At 45.9% G+C, this 25,680-nt stretch overlaps 1 protein-coding gene across 1 annotated transcript in view; it reads left to right on the top strand.

Moving 5' to 3' along the window:
- PPM1G (protein phosphatase, Mg2+/Mn2+ dependent 1G) overlaps positions 1 to 25,680 on the top strand; it is a 194,513-nt gene that overhangs the window by 23,893 nt on the left and 144,940 nt on the right. Inside the window, 1 exon segment of the mRNA XM_030198590.1 lies at positions 7,926 to 8,011. Coding sequence (XP_030054450.1) covers positions 7,926 to 8,011 — 86 coding nt within the window.

The raw sequence follows: 25,680 nt of genomic DNA, 5'->3' as shown, positions 1-25,680 counted from the left end.
TGGTAGTTGTAGTTTTCTCTTCTCCAATTTCAGTCTCTGTGCCTTAGCAACATTGTCAGACCATGGAATGATAGGGAGTTAGTCTTCTTCGCCCGATAGTCCGAGATCTTCTGGTTTCCTTTATGGTTTCTTACTGTCTTCAGACAGTGCTTTTAGTAGTCTTGGCTTCAGCTAGGAGAGTAGGTTCTGCAAGTTTCTTTCATGCAGGTTTCCGTTTTTTCTTTTTGGAATTTTTTTCCAAGGAGCAAGAACGTCTATGTAGGCAGTACTTCTGCATCTGGGTACTTCTTTTCTATCTACCGTACTTTCCTATTTTCATCTTTTACCATCACTTTTTTCTTATTGGTCTGGGGTCTTCTGCGGAAGGTCAAGATCACAGGAAATTATATGCTACCTATGAAAAGAGCTCTTATATATTTAGAGAGCTGTTACAAGCTATTTGGTTCTTCTTTTTGGTCCTTCTGGTCAGTTGGAGTGAGGTTTTTTTTTAGTTGTTTCGGCCTCACTATATCTCGACAGATTATGGAATTCATATCCTCTATTTGTCTGCTCACTGGGGTACCATCTCTGGAGAGTGTTTTCACCTATCTTACTTCTTGGTGCCCTAGGTGCTCATGTTGAAAGGTGCCATTTTGGGCTTAGCTTCATTTTGTTTTAATTGATATGCACTCTACATGTTCATTGTCGCCAGGAGGTGATCTATGCAACTCGCATATTCTTAGCGGCTTTGATAGGGTCCCTCCCTTAAGATTACTGCTTTGGTACGTCCCATCAGTCCAATCCTTGTCCGGTCCATCTAAGCTTTTTAGAAAATGTTGGTACAGGTGGTTTTGCACTCTTCCATGTAAATGCTTCAACTCACCACCACTGCCAAAATTTTCAGGTAGCTCTTTATACTTTTCCTCACATATTACTAACAATTTTATTGAGCGACCTTGAGCTTGGGAGTCACCACTTGTATGGCAGAAATATACAGTCTGTCCATGGAGAAAACAGAATTGCGTTACCCACTTGTGAGAATTATAGGCCTGCTTGTCCTTGGAGAAGGAGAAATAAGATCTTACCTGCTAATTTGCTTTCCTTTAGTCCCTCCGGACCGGACCAGGCCCCTCCCATATTTCGGCATCTTTTCAATGGAATACTTTAAAAAAAAAAAAAGACTATGACAAGCTGCTAGTATATATGGAACTTTAGGTGGCCCGTGCCACGTTTCTGCTCGGAGTTGCTGGTTGCCTCAGTGGCTGGTATATATGTGTAGGTATATGTCTATGTATGTATATATGTATCTATATATATAAAACTTTAAGAGGGCCATGCCACTTCTCTGGTGAGAGTTGTTGGGGGTGCCCAGTTCCTGGTATATAGATATATAACACTTTATTAAGGGGTCATACCACTTCTCTGGTGAGAGTTGCGGGAGACCTTTAATACAACTGAGAGTTGCGGGAGAACTATAAGACAACTGAGAGTTGCAGGAGCCCTATAATACAACTGAGCCATACCACTTCTCTGGTGAGAGTTGCTGGTGAGCTCTAATACTTGGCATTGCCGAGTGATTTGTGGCTGCTAGAATTCCATACGGCACAGAAGCTTATCTTTCTCTCTTTCTTTTCTGCTTTGTTAGTCAAATACTGAGGCTAGGGTCACGTGACCAGGGCTCTTATTGGATCTCTAGAGTCACAGTTTTTTCTCAGTCTCCACCTGCTGGTAGGCGTGCACAACCCATCAGTCCAATCCTGGTCCTGTCCGGAGGGACTAGAGGAAAGCAAATTAGCAGGTAAGATCTAATTTCTCCTTCTCCAAGGACAAGCAGGCCTATAATTCTCACAAGTGGATAACGCAATTCTGTTTTCTCCATGCACAGCCTGTATATTTCTGCCATACAAGTGGTGACTCCCAAGCTCAAGGTCGCTCAATAAAATTGTTAGTAATATGTGAGGAAAAGTATAAAGAGATTTTACAACATCCGTAAAATCCGCCCCTTTCTTTCCGAGCACTCTATCAAAACCCTCATCCACACCCTTGTCACCTCTCGTTTAGACTACTGCAATCTGCTTTTTGCTGGCCTCCCACTTAGTCACCTCTCCCCTCTCCAGTCAGTTCAAAACTCTGCTGCCCGTCTCATCTTCCGCCAGGGTCGCTTTACTCATACTACCCCTCTCCTCAAGACCCTTCACTGGCTCCCTATCCGTTTTCGCATCCTGTTCAAACTTCTTCTACTAACCTATAAATGTACTCACTCTGCTACTCCCCAGTATCTCTCCACACTCGTCCTTCCCTACACCCCTTCCCGTGCACTCCGCTCCATGGATAAATCCTTCTTATCTGTTCCTTTCTCCACTACTGCCAACTCCAGACTTCACGCCTTCTGTCTCGCTGCGCCCTACGTCTTGCCTCATCCTTGGCCACCTTTAAATCTAGACTGAAAGCCCACCTCTTTAACATTGCTTTTGACTCGTAACCACTCGCCTCTACCTACCCTCCTCTCTTCCTTCCCGTTCACATTAATTGATTTGATTTGCTTACTTTATTTATTTTTTGTCTATTAGATTGGAAGCTCTTTGAGCAGGGACTGTCTTTCTTCTATGTTTGTGCAGCGCTGCGTATGCCTTGTAGCGCTATAGAAATGCTAAATAGTAGTAGTACCTGAAAATTTTGGCCAGGGGTGCCTCTGATACTTTTGATGTTATGTCCAGACCCTCTGACATGGGTGTGAGATGCGCAGACTCTCATGGCTGCATGTGTCTGACCTGGAACCAATAGTTCAAGAGGTTGTTGGATGTGCCCTGCAGAGGACAACTTGTTTGGAAAGAAAGTGGAAGAGGTCGCTGACCTCATTGGAAACATACGGATACCATACATGCTCAAGATGCCTCCACCCCCAACTCCCACCTCACTTTCTCCCCAGACCCTAGCTGAGTTCTTCCACGACAAGGTTCAGAAGATAAACCTCGAATTCTGTACCAAACCACCCCCACCTCTCCCTCCCCTTGTCTGTTCCCCTATTTCTTCAACCCCTCCGTCCTTTTCTGAGATCACTGATGACGAAACATCACATCTTCTCTCCTCCTCAAAATGAACTACCTGTTCCTCTGGTCCCATTCCTACCCACCTTCTTAACTCCATCTCTCCTACTCTCACCCCTTTTATCTGTCATATATCCTCAATCTCTCTCTCTCTCCACTGCGACTGTTCCTGATGCCGTCAAACATGCTGTGGTCACACCGCTCCTGAAGAAGCCTTCACTTGACCCTACCTGTCCTTCCAACTATCGACCCATCTCCCTCCTCCCCTTCCTTTCCAAGTTACTTGAACGCGCTGTTTACCCCCACTGTCTTGACTTTCTCTCATCTCATTCTGTTCTTGACCCACTCCAATCTGGCTTTCGCCCTCTTCATTCAACTGAAACTGCACTTAACAAAAGTTTCCAACGACCTGCTCCTGGCCAAATCCAAAGGTCTCTATTCTATCCTCATCCTTCTCAATCTATCTGCCGCTTTTGACACTGTTGATCACAGCCTACTCCTTGATACACTGTCTTCATTTGGATTCCAGGGCTCTGTTCTTTCCTGGTTCTCCTCCTACCTCTCGCTTCGCACCTTTAGTGTACACTCTGGTGGATCCTCTTCCACTTCTATCTCTCTACCTATCGGTGTACCTCAGAGTTCTGTTCTCGGTCCTCTCCTGTTCTCCATCTATACTTCTTCCCTTGGCTCTCTAACATCATCCCATGGCTTTCAATACCATCTTTATGCGGATGACTCCCAAATCTACCTCTCTACCCCTGAAATCTCAACCAGCATCCAGACCAATGTCTCAGCCTGCGTATCTGATATTGCTGCCTAGATGACTCAACGACATCTGAAACTTAACGTGGCCAAAACCGAGCTTCTCATCTTCCCCCTAAACCTACCTCTCCTCTCCCCCCCTTTGTCTATTTCGGTGGATGGCACTTTCGTTCTCTCTCTCATCAGCTCGTGACCTTGGGGTCATCTTTGACTTCTCTCTCTCCTTTTCTGCCCACATTCAGTAGATTGCCAAAACCTGTTGTTTCTTTCTTTATAACATCCACAAAATCCGTCCCTACATCTCTGAGCACTCTACCAGAACCCTTATCCACACTCTTATCACCTCTCGTCTTGATTATTGTAACCTACTTCTCACCGGCCTCCCTCTTAGCCATCTCTCTCATCTTCAATCAATCCAAAACTCTGCTGTGCGACTCATTTTCCGCCAAAGTCGCTATGACCACATTAGCCCTCTCCTTAAGTCACTTCACTGGCTCCCTATCCGTTTCCGTATTCAATTCAAACTTCTCCTATTGACCTATAAGTGCATTCACTCTGCCGCTCCCCAGTACCTCTCCACTCTTGTCTCCCCCTACGTCCCCTCTCGAGTACTCCGTTCTGTAGATAAATCTCTCTTATCTGTCCCGTTCTCTACTGCTAATTCAAGACTCCGTTCCTTTTATCTCGCTGCACCTCACGCCTGGAATAGACTTCCCAAGTCTATACGTCTAGCCCTGTCTTTGGCTGTTTTCAAGTCCAAACTCAAAACTCACCTCCTTTACCACTGCATTTGACTCCTAACTCACTTGTCCTGTCCTTTATCCCTCACCTCTTTATTCCCTACCCTTAATTCTGTCTGTTTACCTGTCTTATCTAGATTGTAAGCTCTTTGAGCAGGGACTGATTTTGTGTATGGTGTACAGCGCTGCGTATGCTTTGTAGCGCTATAGAAATTAGTAGTAGTAGTAAACATGGGAATAGCCCGAAAGATCTTCCGAGAGTGGGGTACCCCCTCAGTGGATCTTTTCGCCATTCATCTCAACAACAAAATCCCTCCATTCTGCTCCTAGCTCGGGTCACGTGTCAGACTAGCATTAGATGCCTTTCTCTTACATTGGGGGGAGGATATTCTGTGTTTGTATCCTCTTATAGCTCTCATAAAGACTTTGCTAAAACTCTGTCAAGATCAGAGCACCATGATTCTGTTCTTTCTTCTTCTGGAGTTGTCTTTTGAAGATCCGTGGAGATTGGTCTGTTTTCCAACCCTTATCATTTAGAATGAGGGTTCCCTTCTGCATACCATCCTCCAATCCCCGGCCCTCACAGCTTGGATGTTGAGAGCGTAGATCTCTGAAGCCCTGGTATTGCCTGATGATGTCTCCTGTATTTTGCTGGCATCTAGGAAAGATTCACTAAGAGGTGTTACTTTTTTAAGTGGAAAAGGTTTGCTGTCTGGTGTAAGGGCAAGGCCTTGGATCCCTTCTCTTGCCCTACACAAAAACTGCTTGAGTACCTCCTGCACCTCTCTGGTTTGAAAACCAACGCTGTAGGGGTTCATCTCGGTGCAGTTGGTGCTTATCACCATATGGAAGGCAAATCCATCTCTGTACAGTCTTTAGTTGATCACTTTATCAGAGTTTTTTTTGTTGACATAGAGGCATATTTTCAAAGCACTTTGGGAGGCTAAGTTCCATAGGTTTCTATGGAACTTTGGGAGGCTAAGTGCTTTGAAAATGAGCTTGAAAGCCCCCTACCAAACCTCCAACTCTTTCATGGGATTTCAGCATAGTCCTCACCTAGTTGATGGAAGCTCCTTTTGAGCCTCTGAATTCTGTCATCTGAAGTGTTTGACCTGGAAAGTTGTATTTTTGGTGGCGATCACTTCAGCTCGCAGAGTCAGTGAGCACCATACCTAGTAGCTTATCCACCATATACTAAATTTCAGCACAACAGAGTAGTCCTCCGCACTCACCCTAAGTTCCAAGGTAGTTTCTGAGTTACATCTCAACCAGTCAGTTGTTCTGCCAACATTTTTCCCAAAACCTCATGTCCATCCTGGCGAAAGTGTAAATTCATTCTTTAAACTGCAAGTGAGCCTTAGCCTTCTATCTGGAGCGGACTGAAGCCCATAAACAGTCCACCCAGTTTTTTGTTTCTTTTGACCCCAAAAGGTTGGGGGCAGCCATCAACAAATGCACATTTTCAGGTTTGATAGCAGATTGCATCTCCTTTGCTTATACCTAGGTTGGGCTGACCCTTGAGGGACATGACACTGCTCACAGTGTCAGAGCCATGGCTGAGTTGGTAGCCTACTTGAGATCAGCTTCCATAGAAGAGATTTGCAAGGCTGCAAAGTGGTCTTCAATCCATACATTTACTTCCCACTTCTGTTTGGATCAGGATAGCCGACAGTCAGTTTGGACAGGCAGTTCTGCAGAATTTGTTCAGTGTCTATAATTCAACTCCTCCTTCCTAGGCCCTGTTTTATTCTGTTCCAGGCTACACCTACACAGCTAGTATGTACCTAAGCCGCATTGAGCCTGCCATGAGTGGGAAAGTGCGGGGTACAAAAAAAAAATTGCATCATTTAGTTTGCTCTCCCCTTAAACACTCTTGGCTTTCTTTCACCATTGTTGAAACCTGTCTATTGGGATTCCCTAAATGTCCTGTTCATTAGTATCCGTCAAGGTTACTTCACACTGAACCATGTGCTTCTGGGCGATTGTTGGTTCTCTCCTGCCACCCCACCATTTTAGTTTAAAAGCTGCTCTATTTCATTTTTAAATGTTAATGCCAACAGCCTTGGTTCCATCCCGGTTAAGGTGGAGTCCATCTTTTCGGAATAGACTCCCCCTTTCCCAGAATGTTGTCCTTAACAAATCTAAATCCTTTATCCCTGCACCATCGTCTCAACCATGCATTGAGACTTCGGAGCTCTGTCTGCTTCTTGGGTCTTGTGCATGGAATGGGGTGCAATTCCGAAAATGCTACTTTGGAGATCTGGATTTCAGCTTTCTACCTAAGAGCCTAAATTATCTAGGTAACGCTGAGGTCCACCACCCTCGCACCAGGCAGCAAGTGACCAGGTGATCCTCACATTCAAGAGCCGCCCTGCTATCTACATGCCTAATGATAAAATCACCAGTTATGACAGCTGTCCTAATCTTTCCCTCCCGGGCAGAAGCTCCTGGAGACAACATTCTCGGTGTGAGAGAATAATGCATCCCTTTGTGGGCAGGTCCTGGCCGCTGGATTACTTCGTACTTCACCAGGGTGATGGTCTCCTTTAAGGACACCTCCCTCCTCCAAGGCAACCCCTGGAGGTAGGTCTTTTCTATGTATCTCTGGCTGCCTCAGCTCTTGTAAGTCTGCTACTCTAGCCTCAAGAGAATGGGCTCGTCCTCTGAGAGAAAGTAGCTCCTTGCATCGAGCACCAACGGGGAATGAGACACTTGGCGCAAAAGACCAAATAGCACCTGTCTCGCTGTTAGACTGCTGTCTGAATCTTAGTAGTATTGTGTTGTTTAATTAACTAAAACGTGTTAAAGTAGTAGGGATATTAGACTAATATAAAGAGCCTTAAGATTCTATGGTATATTGTGTGATTTATTTAGTGTGTGCTTCTCAGAAAGTAATGAAATGTAGTTTGCAATGAAAACTCCCCTTTTGTTATCCTAATTAGAATAATTGACTATAAATTAAGACTGAACTAGGCCTTGCTCTGCCTTCTAGAGACTATATGATAATGCTGTAGGCTGTGACAGTTAAATTTCTACCTCTGAGAGAAAGTTCACGTTTAAAACTGTGGGGAATAAAAAACCGTTTAAATATAAAACTGTGGGGAAAGGGTCTTGTACTATGAAAACTAGTTTGTAAAGTTTGATATTTTAAATTCAAACTGTCTTGATAGATAAACCTACAATTTCACTTTTATTTTCTGTCTTTAAATCACCAATTACAGTGCAAAATAATGTTCTTACTGAGAGAAATTTCTTCTCTCAGACCTTCTCAAAAAGCATGTAAGCATTTGAGATAATCATAGCTCATGAGGCTTAAATTGACCAGTTACCTATGAAATCAGAGTATGTAGAGAACACCCTGAGTGGGGTCATTTAATTACTTTTTTTTTTTTTGCAGGAGAGGAAGTTGCTCTTTATTGTGCCAAATACCTCCCAGAAATTATCAAAGACCAAAAAGCTTACAAAGAAGGAAAATTACAAAAGGTAAAAGTTGTCCCTCCAACCCCTGATTCTGGTTCCTTTGCCACCATCTCTACTTGTGCACGGTGATGGGAGAAGGGACTATTGCAAAGCCAATACTGGATTTGCTTCCAATTAAGAAGTGTAATTTAAAAAGAGTATACACTAAGGCTATTTGTGAGCTATATTGATTTTTAAGCTAATATATCACTTTAACAAAGTGCATAAAAATAGCTTAAACCAATAATCTTATTGACCTGCGTTATAATTGTATTTCGTAGTAGCAGATCCAGTCATAAGGTGTTTGTCTTCATCCCTTGAAGAAACTTTCCTACTAATTTATTTGTTTCTAATATTGTGGGGCCCTAAGGAAGAGAAACTCTAGTCAGATTTGCTGATGTGTTGTGCTTGTTATACTACTTTATTTTTTGACTGTGTCTTTCTGTACTCTGTAGACATTTTTCATTCTCCGAGGACAAGCAGGCTGAATAATCCTTGCGTGTGTCGGCAATCCATGCCGGCCCGGAAACCTGCATTTGAAATAGCAAAACTTTTGCTGGAGCCTTCTGAGCATACCGCATGTCCAACTGCGCATGCGCCGAGTGTCTTCCCGCCCGCCACGCGGCTGCGCTCCTCAGTTTCATTTTTCTGTGTGAGGAGTGGCAGCTGTTTTCCTGGCTCTGCTTTGTCGCCCGGGAGAGCAGTGCCTCTTTTGCGGCTTTTTTGCCTAAATTTTCCTTTTCTTAGGTTTATTTTTTGACCCTTGTCAAGTTTCCTTTATTTTAGTGGCGACCGTCCTTAGGCCTGCTTGGCTAGGTTTCTCCTTTTTGTGCTTCTTTTTCAAGCACCATTGCGTTTTTTGATTTGGCTAGGGCAGTCTTCCCTTCCATGTCATTGAAGTCTCCCAGTGTCTTCAAATGCTGTTCTCGGTGCAACTGGACCATTTCGGGTACTGATACCCATTCGTGGTGTATTCAGTGCCTTGGGCCCGACCATAGCCCAGCCCGTTGTGCCCTTTATCTTTGTGTGAAGAAAAGGACTCACTGGCTCGAAGTCCAGAGAAAAACATTTTGGGGCTCGGTCTGGTCCTTCGATGTCGGGAGTGGAGGTAGGCATGGCTGCTGAGAGACCTTGACACCACTGGGAGCAGTGAGGCATCGAGTGGGTCTCCACCCACCTCGAGGCCTCCTGCTATGCAGGGCCCCCGGGACCATCCATCGTTGGACCCAACCCCGAGTCGACATGGGGATTTGACGACGTCCTTGTCGGCACCGAGGAGTCTCGGTGAGGTGCATAGAGCAAAGGCTAAGAAGCACTGACACTGTTCTCCCTCAACACATGGTTCCAGGCACATCAACACCTGAGAAGCATCGACGCTGGAAGGATCGCTCACCCCTCCATACAAGAGGTGCCGATGCATAGGTCTCCAAGCAGTCTAGTTCCTGCTTCCTGAATCCCAGGCAGCTCTCTGCCATCGACTGCTTCACCTTCCCCATAGCCTGTACTGATGACAGTCTCTCGACGAGCGGATTCGGGCCTTGCTTCCAGAGCTTCTGGAAGGACTGCTTCAACACACTGCATAGGCGTTGGGGGTGCTTGCGCCTACCTTGCTGTCTCAACATCGCCATCGAGACCACGGGTTTTCAGTGTCTAGGCGGGTTCGGTCTCAGAAGTCCCTGAGGGAAGTACTGTCCGACACCGAGGAAGAATGCTCGTAGGAGTCGGAGGAAGATCCCAGGTACTTCTCCTCAGATTAGTCCTTTGGGATTCCCTGTGAACCTTCCCCTCCACCTGAAAGGTTCTGGACTACACCTCTCCACCTAGAGAGGCAGTGACTCAGGGAAGTCCTTATGCAAAACTGAGCGTCCTCTCTGTTTGTCCCCCTTGTCCGAAGAAAAAAGATACTCAATATCAGATCCATGGGGAGCCTGGGTTGATGAGGTCTCAGTTACCCCGCAACTCCATGGTGGTGGACTCCGCCCTCAAAAGAGCCAGGAGTACTAGACACTATATGCTTCGGCGCCCCTAGGCACAGAAGCTAGGACCTTGGACTCTTTTGGAAGGAAAATGTATCAGGCCACCATTCTCATTTGCCCGTATACAGTCATACAGCTCTTCACGAGCATCCACTTGCGGAACTCGGTGCCACAGCTGTCTGCTTTGGTCGATGCCCTCCCTGCAGAGCAGGCCGAACCCTTTCGCCAGCTAGTCAAATAGCAGAAGGCATGTCTTAAAGCTTTGGCCAGGGGCGCACACGACACTTTTGATGTAACATCCAGGATCTCTGCTCAGATATAGCAATGCGCAGACTCTCATGCTGCATGTTTGACCTGGACCATTCGGTCCAGCAGAGGATATCGGATGTTCCTTGCCGGGGGGTATAATCTTTTTGGAGAGAAGGTGGAAGATCTGGTTGACCTGATCAAGAAGCATATAGATGCTATGGTTTCTCTCTCCCGCTGGGTGTCTTTCTGCTACCACCCCCTCTACTAGGAGGTTTTTTTGGTGGGCCTCGGAGTGCTCCCTATTCCTATCCTAGGCTTAGGTACACTCCCGCTGCTCGCCAGCCTGCTCAGGCTCAGCCCTAGTGCGCTCGTTCATGTCAACAGCGTGCGACCAATTGCCCTGCTGCCCCCGACGAAAGGAAGGGTCGGACTTTGACTGGCTCCAGGTGATACCGCATTACAAGTATCCATGCCAGACGACTTGCTGATTGGGGGAAGGTAATATTTTTTCAGCAGAGGTGTCCCTCTCATAACCTCCGATCAGTAGGTTCTTCAAATAGTCCGATTAGGATACACCCTCAGTCTGGAATCCAAACCTCCAAATGGCACACCGAGAGCTCGTTTCTTCAGCTATCAGCACAAGCAGGTACTTGCAGAGGAACTCTCCACCCTTCTAAACGCCCATGCGGTCAAACTCATTCCACCAGGGGAAGAGGCCTAGGATTCTATTCCAGGTACTTCCTTGTGCAGAAGATAACAGGGGGGATGCGTCCCATCCTAGACCCAAGGGCCCTGAACAAATTCCTAGTCTGAGAAAAGTTCAGGATGGTTTCCCTGGGCACCCTTCTTCCCATGATTCAGGAACACAATTGGCTATGCTCTCTGGTCTTTATTATGGTTATACGCACATCCCAATACTTCCAGCTCACAGGAAGTATCTTCGTTTTTGGCTGGGAATGTAGCACTTCCAGTACCGTGTGCCGCCCTTCGGCCTAGCGTTGGCTCCCAGAGTTTTCACAAAATGCCTGGCGGTAGTTGCAGTGTCGCTACGCAGGTTGGGAGTGCATGTGTTCCCTTATCTCGACGATTGGCTGGTGAAGAGCACTTCGGAGGACGTGCTCGGGAGTCCATGCGAAAGACTATTCAGGTGCTGGAACTACTAGGGTTCGTTATAAATGATCCCAAGTCCCATCTTCACTCCGGTTCAGAAATTGGAGTTCATTGTAGACTTTCTCGACACGAGAACGGTTCACGCCTATCTTCCTGAGGCGCGGGTAGACAACCTTCTGCCCCTTGTGTCCAAGGTTCGAGCTTCAGGCCCACGGCAGACTAGCGTCAGATGCCTTTCTCCTACATTTTAAAAAATATATATATTCTAATGTGGTGTATATTATTTTTTGTGTATTATCTTTTTATAATTTATGTATTTAAATTTGATTATAGACTCCTGATGCAGGCCTAACGGCCAAAACACAACGTTGTCGAGTCTTCACACCTTAATAAACTTCTCTATTTTTATACACCTTCTCAGTCTTTGGTATCCTTGGTCGTCCTCCTACTTCTATTTTATTTTATCTTCACAGCTCGCAATGTTGGAGACATGTCTTCATCGTTGGCTCACTTAAGGTCATCCTCCATTGAAGAGATTTGCAAGGCTGAAATGTGGTCTGCAGTCCACACATTCACATTGCACTACTGCCTTGAGCAGGATACCAGACACGATAGTCTGTTTGGGCAGTCGGTGCTGCAGAATCTGTTTGGGGTTTAGAATCGAACTCCACCCCCCTAGGCCTGTTTTTATTCTGTTCTAGGCTGCACTCTCAATCAGTTGTATATAGTTTCAGGTTAATCTACTTTTTGTCCTTGCTGTTGCGAGGCCCAATTGACCAACGGTGGTTGTTTTGGTGCTAGGGATACCCCACTTGTGAGGATTATTTAGCCTGCTTGTCCTCGGATAAAGCAAAGATACTTACCTTTTACTCTTCACCTAACTGAGGAGCGTGGCTGTGTGGCGTGCGATAAGGCACTCGGAGCATGTGCAGTTGGATGCGCGGCACGCTCGGAAGACTCCAGCAAAAGTTTTCAAATGCTGGTTCCCGGTCTGGCACAGATCGCCAACCCACTTGTGAGGATTATCAGCTTGCTGTCCTCGGAGAATAGCTGCTACAGGTAAGTATCTTTGCTTTATGACAGTTTAGACAGTAGTAGTTTGCATTCCATAATGCAAAATTGGAGGCACAGATAAGAAATGGGAAAACTAATGAGTGCTCTGGCAGTTGTATTTAAATAGTACGCCTGGGAAATTCTGCAGAAAAGTTTTGAAAATTCTGCAAAATTGTGTGCTGTTTACTTGTTGCGTGTTTGCACGGAATTTCTTCACCCGAAGGCTGAAAATTTCCTCAAGCTGCAGCCTCCCCCACTCTCTCACCAAAGGCATGCTCTCCCCCCCCCCCCCCCCCCCCCCCCCCACCCTTCCCAGGGCACATTAACATTTCTCTGAGGGCAACCCAGGCTTGCTTATCTCACAAGTGGGTAGACAAAGATCCACTTTGCCTAGCCCGGCAAAATTTGCCATAGAAAAAAAATAGAACTTACGGAGCGTGAGCTGCCCTCCAGCATGCATGTTCGCGCGCCTTCCTGCCCGCCGTGTGAATGCGCTTGCCTTGGTTTCTCTTTTCCGCGTGAGGAGCAGCTGCTTTTTGTGGTGACTCCTCACTCGCCTGGTTAGTGTCTTTCTCATTTCTACCCGCTCTGTTTGTTTTTAGTTTTTTTGACCCACGTCTACATTTCCTTTATTTTTCAACGCAGGCCTTTTTTAGATCTGCCTGGTCGAACTTCTTCTTTTTGTGTGGTTTTCCCCTTTTTTCAGCCACCATTGTGTCCTTTGAATTTGGCTAGTGTGGTTTTTTACTTCCATGGCCATGAAGACTCCCAGTGGCTTGAAGCATTGTACCCGGTGCAACCGGACCATCTCGGGGAAAGACACCCGTTCTTGGTGTCTTCAGTGGCTTGAGCCCAACTATAGCCCTGTCAAATGTGCTGTCTGTTTTCGTCTGAAGAAGAGGACCCAGGGTTCCCGAGAGACTCAGTCGATCCAGCATCAGGACTCACGGTAGGAATGGCTGCTTTGAGACCCTGTGACACTGGGAGCAGTGAGGCATCGAGTGGTTCTCCACCTGTCTCGAGGCCTTCTGCTATGCAGGCCTCCTGGGACCGATGATTGTCTGACCGAACCCCGAGGCTACAGGAGTGTTTGATGTTGTCCTCGTCATCACCAAGGAGCATGGGTGACGTCCATCGGGTGAAGGCCAAGAAGCACTGTCACCAATCTCCCTCAATAACATGGTGCCGGGAGCTCCAGGGCGCTGAGGGATCTGGCACCCGAGAAGTAGAATATTTGCAGAGGTTACTAAGGGCAACCTGATTACTGAATTAGCTTGAAAGGGTCTGTTTGAAGTAGTCCCCTTAGATTCACAACTATATAAAGAGGAAAGTTCCCACAACTTTCCTTCTGAGAAGTTCTGAGAGAAGACATTTCTGTGGTAAATAACATAGTAAATGACGGCAGCTAAAGACCTGAACGGTCCATCCAGTCTGCCCAACAAGATAAACTCATTTTACATGGTATGTGATACTTTATATGTATACCCGAGTTTGATGTGTCCCTGCCATTCTCAGGGCACAGACTGTAGAAGTCTGCCCAGCACTGTTCTTGTACTAAAAGTTCTGAAGCTAACGTCAAAGCCCCTTAAAATTTACACTCCAGCCCATCTATATCTATTCAGTTAAGATCAGGGCGTAGACCATAGATATATTCCCAGCAATGGTTTTGCTTCCCAATTATTGGCGTTGCCACCCAATCTCTGCTAAGATTCCGTAGATCCATTCTTTCTAAATGGGATTCCTTTGTGTTTATCCCACGCATGTTTGAATTCCATTACTGTTTTCATTTCCATCACCTCCCTCGGGAGGGCATTCCACATATCTACTACCTGTTCCATGACAAAATACTTCCTGACATTACTCCTGAGTCTGCCCCCTTTCAACCTCAGTTCATGTCCTCTAGTTCTACCTTCCAGTCTCCGGAAAAGGTTTGTTTGCGGATTATTACCGTTCAAATATTTGAACGTGTGTATCATGTCAACCCTGTTTCTCCTTTCCTCCAGGGTATACATGTTCAGGTCTGTAAGTCTCTCCTCATACGGTTTGCAATGCAAATCCCATTCCATTTTTGTAGCTTTTCTTTGCACCGATTCCAATCTTTCTATATCTTTACTACTACTACTACTATTTATCATTTCTATAGCGCTACAAGGTACGCGCAGCGCTGTACACCATACACAAAAAAGACAGTCCCTGCGCAAAGAGCTTACAATATAGATAAGATAGGTAAACAGAATAAATAAGGGTAAGGGAATAATAGGTGAGGTTAAAGGATAGAGCAAGTGAGAAGAGGTTAGGAGTCAAAAGCAGTGGTAAAGAGGTGGGCTTTAAGTTTGGACTTGAAAATGGCCAAAGACGGGGCCAGATGCACAGGCTCGGGAAGTCTATTCCAGGCGTGGGGTGCAGCAAGAGAAAATGAACGTAGTCTAGAATTAGCAGTAGAAGAGAAGGGGACGGATAAGAGAGATTTATCTACAGAACGGAGTACTCGGGGGGGGGGGTGGGGCGTAGGGAGAGATGAGAGTGGAGAGGTACTGGGGAGCAGCAGATTGAATACACTTATCTAATATAATAAAACGCACCCTCAACGTTCTGAGGACAACGTTCTGTGAAGCCATCTGACGTCACTCCCAGGCTGAAGGGTTCGTGGATTCGTGGTGTGAAGCCTTCAAGCCAGCCAGCCGTCTCTGCCCCGCCCTCGCATCAAACCAAACAATCCGGAAGCGAAGCGTCAGGGAAGGAAGCGGCGCTCCCGACGTCTAGCCTTCCCTTCGCTGTGTTCCGCCTTCAAAAGAAGGCGGAACACAGCGAAGGGAAAGCTAGACGTCGGGAGCGCCGCCTCCTTCCCTGACGCTTCGCTGCCGGAACCGCCACGGAGGTAAATTTAAAAAGAAGAAAAAAAAAACAAAGGGATGCATGGATGCGAAGGGGGGGGGGGGGAGAAGAGGGGGGGCCAGGCTGGGACATGGGAGAGAGAGGAGCATGGATGCGAGGGGGGGTCATGGAAGGGAGAGAGGGGACTTGCTGGAAAAGGATGAATGGAGGCGGCAGGGGACAGAGGAGCATGGATTGGGAGGGCAGGGCTCGGAGAGAGGGGAATTGCTGGAAAGGGATGAATGGAGGGGGCAGGGGACAGAGGAGCATGGATGGGCATGGATTGGGAGGGCAGGACTCAGGGAGAGAGGGAAATTGCTGGATAGGGATGAATAGAGGGGACAGATGGGCATGGATGGATATGGATTGCAGGGTAGGCCTCAGGGAGAGAGGGCAATTGCTGGATAGGGATGAATGGAGGGCCAGGTGACAGAGAAGCATGGATGGACATGGATTGGAAGAGCAGTGGGGAGGGCAGGACTCGGGGAGAGAGGGGAATTGCTGGATAGGGATGAATAGAGGGGACAGGTGACAGAGGAGCATGGATGGGCATGGATTGGAAGGGCAGGACTCAGGGAGAGGGGAATTGCTGGATAGGGATGAATGGAGGGGACAGATGGGCATGGATGGATATGGATTGCAGGGCAGGCCTCAGGCAGAGAGGGGAAATGCTGGATAGGGATGAATGGAGGGGGCAGGTGACAGAGTAACATGGATGGCCATGGATTGGGAGGGCAGGGCTCACACTTTCACTCTGACTCTCAAACAGTCACTCACATACACTCTCCCAAACATACACACTCCGAGGAAAACCTTGCTAGCGCCCGTTTCATTTGTGTCAGAAACGGGCCTTTTTTACTAGTAGGTCAATAACAGAAGCTTGAAATTAGCAAGATATGGCCTCCAAAACTGAACACAATACTCCAAAGAGTTGTAGAATGGGCATCAACACCTCCTTTCTTCTGCTGGTTATACCACTCTCTATGCAGCCTAGCATCCTTCTGGCCACAGCCATCGCCTTGTCACATTGTTTCTTCACTTCGTATCCTCTGACACCAACACCCCATGGTCCTCTCTCCTGAGTCAAGCTTACTAATTTCTCCCCTACTATTTGGTATCTGATTTTGCTTTGTGCTTTGGGAGCTTAGATTCGGTTTTAAAGAAGGAATTGTAGGTTTGTGATAGGCAAAATAAAATATAAAAAAGCAAACTTTATCAACTAATCTCTAAACTATCTTCCCCCTAGTTTTAAAACTTGAACTTTGTACCACAGCATTAACAGATAGCCTCTAGCAGACACTGCGGGACCTAGTTTATTCTTCATCCTGCTCACCCCTAGCACAACTCTTAATTTATAGTCAGTTATTGTAATTAGGTTAGCAAGCAAGGAGTGCTCTTACAGAGTTTCAAATACATTTATATAAGTACATAAGTATTGCCATACTGGGAAAGACCAAAGGTCCATCGAGCCTCATCCTGTTTCCAACAGTGGTCAATCCAGGTCACAATACCTGGCAAGATCCCGAAAATGTACAAAACATTTTTTTTAAACTTTAAATGTTTTTATTGATTAATCATAAACAACAAATACATATGCAAACTGCACAGGTATCGAACCACACAACCTGCTCATAGCTGCCCTCGCAGGGGTCGGCAACCTCTCTTCCCGCCCTCTCCCCCCCCACTTTACAACACTTCTGCTGGTAACCATACATCATAAACAGATTCTTATAAATCCCATACTTTTTTCTGCAAGCCCTCCCATCCCCCTTTATGTCGCTTTACCCCCTGAGGCCGTGAGGCGTTCCATATGTACAAGTTGACTCAGTTTATTTTTCCATTCACCCATGGTCGGTGGATCTGAGTTTTTCCACCTCTGGGCTATTAAACACTTAGCTGCAGCAAACCCCCATCTGAGCCATCTACTTAGTTCCCAGGATCCCCGTTCATTATGCAAGCCCAGCAAACACTCCTTAGGGCCACTTACCAAAGACTGTCCAGTGAGTTTAACCAGGGCTTTCATAACCCCCTGCCAGAACACCACCACCTTCGGACAAGTCCACCAAATATGCAAAAAAGATCCCCTTTGTGTCCCACACCTCCAGCACAACCCCGTGCCTCCCGGGTACATTTTCTGTAACCTCTCCGGTGTATAGTACCATCAAGTTAACACCTTATATGCATTCTCCTGCACCAATACACACACTGAGGCTTTATATACCTCCCCACACACTGTCTCCCCACTCTCGCTCCGAGAAGGTATATTGTAAATCCCTTTCCCACTCCCCTGAAAAGTAAAAGGCCTAGGATCACTACCCCGAAAAAATCTATAAAGCACCGAAATAGGCCTTGGTACTTTGTGCAAGATTTTCCAGGGCTTCCCCCACCTGTGGTGAATCCCCTTTCCACCCCAAGGACCCCACAAAATGTTGAATCTGCAAATGCGCAAACCTGTCCCCCTCTGTCAAGCCATACACTGCACTCAGTTCCTCAAAACTCTTCACTGTACCCCCATGCAGCACATTACGTAGGCTTACTAACCCCGATCTTTCCCACCTCCCAAATATTGCATTCTCCCTCCCCGCCCCAAATTTCGGCTCCCACCGCATGGAAGTTAGGGTGGATACCTGATCTTTCTGTCCCCACCTTCTCCTAACTACCTCCCACACTTCCCACAACTGTCTCATGTAAGGATTCTGAAACTCCTCTATCACACTTTTTTTTTTTTTTTTCCTTTCGTGGTCCACAAAAATGAACTCAATGATCGAAGTGAACTATATGACTGTTCCACCTGACAAACTGACTTATGAAGCCCTATTTCCCAATCCAGAATCATCCTCACCTGGGCAGCCAAATAATACCACTCAATGTTTGGGACTGCTCTACCTCCCCTCTCCAGAGCTCCCCATAACACCCTACCTGCTAGTCTAGGATGCTTACCCTCCCAAATAAATTGTGTCACTATCCCTTGTAAACTCCTAATCTTTTGCGGAAGTTCCACCGGAAGTGTCTGGAACAAAAACAGCAGCCTGGGCATAATATTCATCTTTACCACCGCCATCCTTCCCCACCAAGACAACCACAAACCCAGAGGAAACAGAAAAATTTCGACTCTTGCGAAGATAACTCAGGAACCGGGGTTCCCTGCCGGGGGAGAAGGGGGAGTATTTAGGGAATGGGAACGGAAGGGCCTGCAGAAATTCCGGGACCTACTGGGCGAAGGGAAAATGAGGGAATTTCGAGAACTCCAGAGAGCATTTGAATTACCAGACACAGACCTTTTTGCTTATACCCAGATTAGAACATTCATACGAGGGCAGGGATTGCTCAAAACCGATCCACTAGAAGGGAAAGTATGGGAAAACTTATGGGTCACACTTGGTTCCGGGAGGAGAGACATATCACGGCTATACCAACATATTAGGGGGAAATTCAAAAATAAACTAGCATATATGAGGGCTTGGGAGAAAGACCTACACTGTGAAATGAGTATGATTGAATGGGAAAGGATCTGTATGGAAGTGAAAAAAGCATCAATATGTGTATTAATCAAAGAAAATGCCTACAAGGTAATGAGTAGGTGGTACTATACACCAGACAAGGTAAGAGAATGTATCCGACATCCTCGGATCAATGCTGGAGATGTAGATCAGAGCGTGGGAGTTTTTTTTCCACATTTGGTGGACCTGTGAGTCTCTCTCACCCTGGTGGGAAACAATAACCAACAAGTTATCAGTGGTGCTGGAAACCCCCTTTCCCAAGGATGCAAAATGGTGCTTACTGGGATGGGGTAATAGAAGGGGACTGAAATGGCATCGTAGATTTAAACGAATGTGTTTAGCAGCTGCCAAAACTGTGATAGCGGCACACTGGAAGCAGACAACAGGCCCGTCAGTACAGGATTGGATAACGAAACTCAAGACTCTGGCAGAACTAGAAAAACTGACAGGCAACACGGTAGATATAATCCGAAGGCAAAAGAATGGACAATGATAGATAGTATCCTATGTTCAGAGAATACTGTCACGCCACCTGGGGACAAGCCATAATACGCCAGAATTGGGGGGGGGGGGGGATGGAGGGGGGGGGGAGGGGAGGGAGAAGACGATTTTTAGAGTCAACGCACCTGCGCAACTGATACACTGGCAGGTTCAATCAACGATATGTTCGGTTATTACGGGATGCAGTGGGCACAGAGGGGAATTATGCACGGGAATTCAAATACTGTATAAAGGGAAACTTATGTGTTGTGTAAGGTATATTCTGTAAGATTGCAATAAATACAATATAAAATAAAAAAATAAAAGACAACCACAAACCCTTCCATCTGGACACTTCTCCCCTTGTTTGCCCCACTAACTTTCCATAATTAACCCTAAACACCCTATTCAGATCCCTAGGAACCTGGATTCCCAAATATCTGACAGGTTTGCTTTTAAATGGGCAAGGCAAAATATCGGCCAACCTCTTTTCCTCCTCCCCCGACAATGTAACCCCCATTAACTCACTTTTGTCCATATTAGCCTTCAAACCTGCGACACTCTCAAATTCCCTCAAAATTTTCCACTACTGTTGAAAGCGTCTGCTCCGGACCACCACATACATCAACACATCGTCTGCAAACAAGGGCAATTCTATGGTCCCTCCCTCCAACCCTTATTCCCCGAACCCCTGGATGTTGACGTATTATCTCTGCTAAGAGTTCCATGTACAAAGCAAACAAAAGAGGGACAACGGGCACCCCTGTCTAGTCCCTTGCCCGATTGGGAAAAAATCTGTATTGCCTCCATTAATTCTGATACACGCTTTAGGCTGATCATATAACGCTGCTATCCAGGTACAAAAACCCTCTCCCAAGCCCATTCGCTGTAACACTGCCCGTAGGAAAGTCCAACTGACCCTATCAAAGACCTTTTCCGATTCGATCGTCAACCAAATCATTGCCCCTCTTTTGGGCCTCCCAAATCAAATGCAGAGTACGCCTTATATTATCTCCCACCTGCCTCCTAGGGGTAAAACCTGCTTGGTCCACATGTACCAATTTCGGAAGTACCCGTGCCAACCTGTTAGCTAGTACCTTAGGCACTATTTTAGCATCAACATTCAATAAGGAGATGGGCCTATAAGATCCACACAGTGCCGGATCCTTCCCAGGTTTAGGCAGTACCACCATCCCCGCCTTCAACATAGACTCCGGAAGTTTTTTTCCCCTCTAGCACTCCATTACTCACTCTTACCAACAAATCCCCCACTTCTCCCACATATCTCTTATAAAACTTGGCCGAGTACCCATCTAATCCCGGTGTTTTCCCATTAGCCAGCCGCCTAATCACCCCTTGAATCTCTCCTAATCGAACAGGTTCAGCTAGATTAGCCCTCTCCCCCTCATCCAGCCCTTGCAATGGAATACGATCCAAAAATTGTACCATATCGTCCTTTGATACATTCTCAGCAGATCTATAGAGCTCAGTGTAGTACCTCAAAAAGCAATCTCCTATGTCCCTATCAGTATACTTCCACTCCCCCCCCTTCATCCCTTATCCTCTGCACATACGAACGTTCCTTCCGAGCTTTTAGATATCTGTCCAGCAATGAGCTGGACTTGTTCACAAACTCAAAATTTTTTTGCATAAGTCGTGTTCTCATAAATTCTACCTCCTCCATCTGCAACTGTTTCAATTCCTCTCTTGCTTGTTGAAGCTCCCCCCAAATCCTTACTCCCGGATTACGTTTATGTAGCCTTTCAATGTGCTTCAACCTCTGTCTCAGCTCCAAAGACCTTTGTCCCCGTTCCCTCTTTCTTCGAGCCCCCCATTTAATCAGCACCCCCCCTCACCACTGCCTTCAATGTGTACCATCAGATAATGTACAAAACATTTTATACTGCTTATCCCAGAAATAGTGGATTTTCCCCAAGTTCATTTAATAACGGTCTATGGACTTTTCCTTTTGGAAGCCGTCCAAACCTTTTAAAAACTCCGCTAAGCTAACCGCCTTTGCCACATTCTCTGGCAACGAATTCCAGAGTTTAATTACACGTTGAGTGAAGAAACATTTTCTCCGATTCGTTTTAAATTTACTACATTGCAGCTTTATCGCATGCCCCCTAGTCCTAGTATTTTTGGAAAGCATGAACAGACGCTTCACATCTACCCGTTCAACTCCAATCTTTATTTTATAGACCTCTATCATATCTCCCCTCAGCCGTCTTTTCTCCAAGCCGAAAAGCTCTAGCCGCTTTAGCCTTTCCTCATAGGGAAGTCGTCCCATCCCCTTTATCATTTTTGTCGCCCTTCTCTGCACCTTTTCTAATTCCACTATATCTTTTTTGAGGTGCGGTCGCACCATGGAGCGATACAAAGGCATTATAACATCCTCATTTGTGTTTTCCATTCCTTTCCTAATACCTAACATTCTATTTGCTTTCTTAGCCGTAGCAGCACACTGAGCAGAAGATTTCAACGTATCATCAACGACGACACCTAGATCCCTTTCTTGGTCCGTGATTCCTAACTTGGAACCTTGCATGACGTAGCTATAATTTGGGTTCCTCTTTCCCACATGCATCACTTTGCACTTGCTCACATTAAACGTCATCTGCCATTTAGTCTCCCAGTCTCGTAAGGTCCTCTTGTAATTTTTCACAATCCTCCCGCGATTTAACCACTTTGAATAACTTTGTGTCATCAGCAAATTTAATTACCTCACTAGTTACTCCCATCTCTAGGTCATTTATAAATATGTTAAAAGCAGCGGTCCCAGCCCAGAGCCCTGGGAACCCCACTAACCACCCTTCTCCATTGAGAATACTGTCCTTTTAACCCTACTCTCTGTTTTCTATCTTTTAACCAGTTTTTAATCCACAATAAAACACTACCTCCTTATCCCATGACTCTCCAATTTCCTCTGGAGTCTTTCATGAGGTACTTTGTCAAATGCCTTCTGAAAATCCAGATACACAATATCAACCGGCTCACCTTTATCCACATGTTTGTTCACCCCTTCAAAGAAATGTAGTTAGATTGGTGAGGCAAGATTTTCCTTCACTAAATCCATGTTGACTTTGTCTCATTAATCCATGCTTTTGAATATGCTCTGTAATTTTGTTCTTAATAGTCTTTACCATTTTGCCCGGCACCGACGTCAAACTTCACCGGTCTATAATTTCCCAGATCTCCTCTGGAACCTTTTTTTAAAAATCGGCGTTACATTGGCCACCCTTCAATCTTCCTGTACCTTGCTCGATTTTAAGGATAAATTACATATTTCTAACATAGTTCCGCAAGCTCATTTTTCAGTTCTATCAGTACTCTGAGATGAATACCATCCGGTCCAGGAGATTTGCTGCTCTTCAGTTTGTAGAACTGCCCCATTACATCCTCCAGGTTTACAGAGATTCATTAAGTTTCTCCGACTCGTCAGCTTCAAATACCATTTCCGGCACCGGTATCCCACCCAAATCTTCCTCGGTGAAGACCAAAGCAAAGAATTCATTTAATCTCTCCGCTACGGCTTTGTCTTCCCTGATTGCCCCTTTTACTCCTCGGTCATCTAGCGGTTCTAGTGATTCTTTTGCCGGTTTCCTGCTTTTAATATACCTAAAAAAATCTTTACTATGTGTGTGTGCCTCCAACGCAATCTTTTTTTTCGAAGTCCCTCTTAGCTTTCCTTATCAGCGCTTTGCATTTGACTTGACATTCCTTATGCGGTTTCTTATTATTTTCAGTTGGTTCCTTCTTCCATTTTCTGAAGGATTTTCTTTTAGCTCTAATAGCTTCCTTCACCTCATTATTTAACCACACCGGCTGTCGTTTGGTCTTCCGTCCTCCTTTTTTAATACGCGGAATATATTTGGTCTGGGCTTCCAGGATAGTGTTTTTGAACAGCATCCACACCTGATGTAAAATTTTGACTCTCGCAGTCGCTCCTCGAAGTTTTCTTTTCACCGTTCTTCTCATTTTATCATAGTCTCCTTTTTTAAAGTTAAACGCTAACGTATTTGGTTTCCTATGTGTACTTACTTCAAAGCTAATATCAAATCCAATCATATTATGATCACTGTTATCAAGCGGCCCCAGCACCATTACCTCCCGCACCAGATCATGCGCTCCACTAAGGACTAGGTCTAGAATTTTTCCTTCTCTCGTCGGTTCCTGTACCAGCTGCTCCATAAAGCTGTCCTTGATTTCATCAAGGAATTTTACTTCCCTAGTGTGCTCCGATGTTACACTTAATCAGTCAATATCGGGGTAATTGAAATCACCCATTATTATTGTTGGCCAGTTTGTTTGCATCCCTAATTTCCTTTAACATTTCTGCATCCGTCTGTTCATTCTGGCCAGGTGGACGGTAGTACACTCCTATCATTATCCTTTTCCCCTTTACACATGGAATTTCAATCCACAGCGATTCCAAGAAGTGTTTTGTTTCCTGCAGAATTTTTAATCTATTTGATTCAAGGCTCTTGTTAATATACAATGCTACTCCTCCACCAATTCGATCCACCCTATCACTACGATATAATTTGTACCCCGGTATGACAGTGTCCCACTGGTTATCCTCCTTCCACTAGGTCTCAGAGATGCCTATTATAGCTAATTTTTCATTTAGAGCAATATATTCTCCCATCTTATTGCTTAGGCTCCTGGCATTCGCATATAGACATTTCAAACTGTGTTTGTTGCTCCTATTTACATCATGCATAGTACTTGACAGTACTAATTTGCAATCTTTTGTCTGATTTTTATTTTAATTTAGGGACACCTGATCTACTACAGTCTCTTTTGCAACCTCACTATCAGGATAACCTATCTTCCCTGTTTTCATGATATCTTTGAAAGATACCTTATCCCGAACCATGCGCTTTTGAGCGACTGTCAGCCTTCCCCCCATTTCTAGTTTAAAAGCTGCTCTATCTCCTTTTTAAATGTCGATGCCAGCAGCCTGGTCCCACCCTGGTTAAGGTGGAGCCCATCCTTTTGGAATAGGCTCCCCCTTTCCCAGAATGTTGCCCAGTTCCTAACAAATCTAAAACCCTCCTCCCTGCACCATCGTCTCATCCATGCATTGAGACTCCGGAGCTCTGCCTGTCTCTTAGGCCCTGTGTGTGGAACAGGTAGCATTTCAGAAAATGCTACCCTAGAGGATCTGGATTTGAGCTTTCTACCTAAGAGCTTAAATTTGGCTTCCAGAACCTCTCTCCCACATTTTCCTATGTCATTAGTACTCACATGTACCAAGACAGCCAGCTCCTTCCCAGCACTATATAAAATCCTATCTAGGTGATGCGTGAGGTCCGCCAGCTTCGCACCAGGCAGGCAAGTCACCAGGTGATCCTCACGTCCACCAGCCACCCAGCTATCTATATGCCTAATGATCGAATCACCAACTACAACAGCTGTCCTAACCCTTCCCTCCTGGACAGCACTTGGAGACATATCCTCGGTGCGAGAGGATAGTACATCCTCTGGTGGGCAGGTCCTTAGCAAGTTTTAAATTATTGAAAAACTCAAAAATACTAAGATGGAGTCAGCAGTCCAGCAGCGAGAGAGGTGCTATCTAGTCTTTTGCATTGAGTGTCACTTGTATGATTATCTCTCATTTGGTGAGCGGTTATATGTGTGTGCCCAATGCAAAGAGCTCCTAATTCTCAAAGAACAAGTCCGTTCTCTTAAGGCTAGAGTAGCAGACTTGGTGGAGCTGAGGGAGACAGAGAGGTACATAGAGGAGACCTACAGGGATGTTGTAGAGTCCTACTTTCAATCTGGTAGCCCCTGTGCTGCCTTGGATGAGGGAGGTCTCTTAGAAGGAAAGCATCACCCTGGTGAAGTAGGAAGTACTCCTGCTGGCCTCCAGGGGATGTAGTATCCTCTTGCACCGAGGATATGTCTCCTGCCCGGGAGGGAAGGGTTAGGACAGCTGTTATAGTTGGTGATTCAATTATTAGTCATCTAGATAGCAGGTTGGCTGGTGGACGTGAGGATTGCCTGGTCACTTGTCTGCCTGGTGAGACAGTGGTGGATCTCATGCGTCACCTAGACATGATCTTAGATAGTACTGGGGAGGAGCCGGCTGTCTTGGTACATGTGGGTACCAGTGACATAGGAAAATGTGGGAAGGATGTTCTGGAATCCAATTTAGGCTCTTAGGTAGAAAGCTGAAATCCAGATCCTCCAGGGTCACATTTTCAGAGATGCTTCCTGTTCCACGCGCAGGACCCAAAAGGCAGGCACAGCTCCGAAGTCTCAATGCGTGGTTGAGACAATGGTGCAGGGATGAAGGATTTAGATTTATTAGGAACTGGGCGACATTCTGGGAAAGGGGAAGACTGTTCCGAAAGGGTGGGCTCCACCTTAACCGGGATGGAACCAAGCTACTGGTTCTAAGTTTTAAAAGGGAGATAGAGCAGCTTTTAAACTAGAATGGGGGGAA

The sequence above is a fragment of the Microcaecilia unicolor genome, chromosome 3, assembly GCF_901765095.1.
Source record: "Microcaecilia unicolor chromosome 3, aMicUni1.1, whole genome shotgun sequence".
Classification (NCBI taxonomy): domain Eukaryota; kingdom Metazoa; phylum Chordata; class Amphibia; order Gymnophiona; family Siphonopidae; genus Microcaecilia; species Microcaecilia unicolor.
This window is presented reverse-complemented; position numbering and strand designations above follow the sequence as displayed.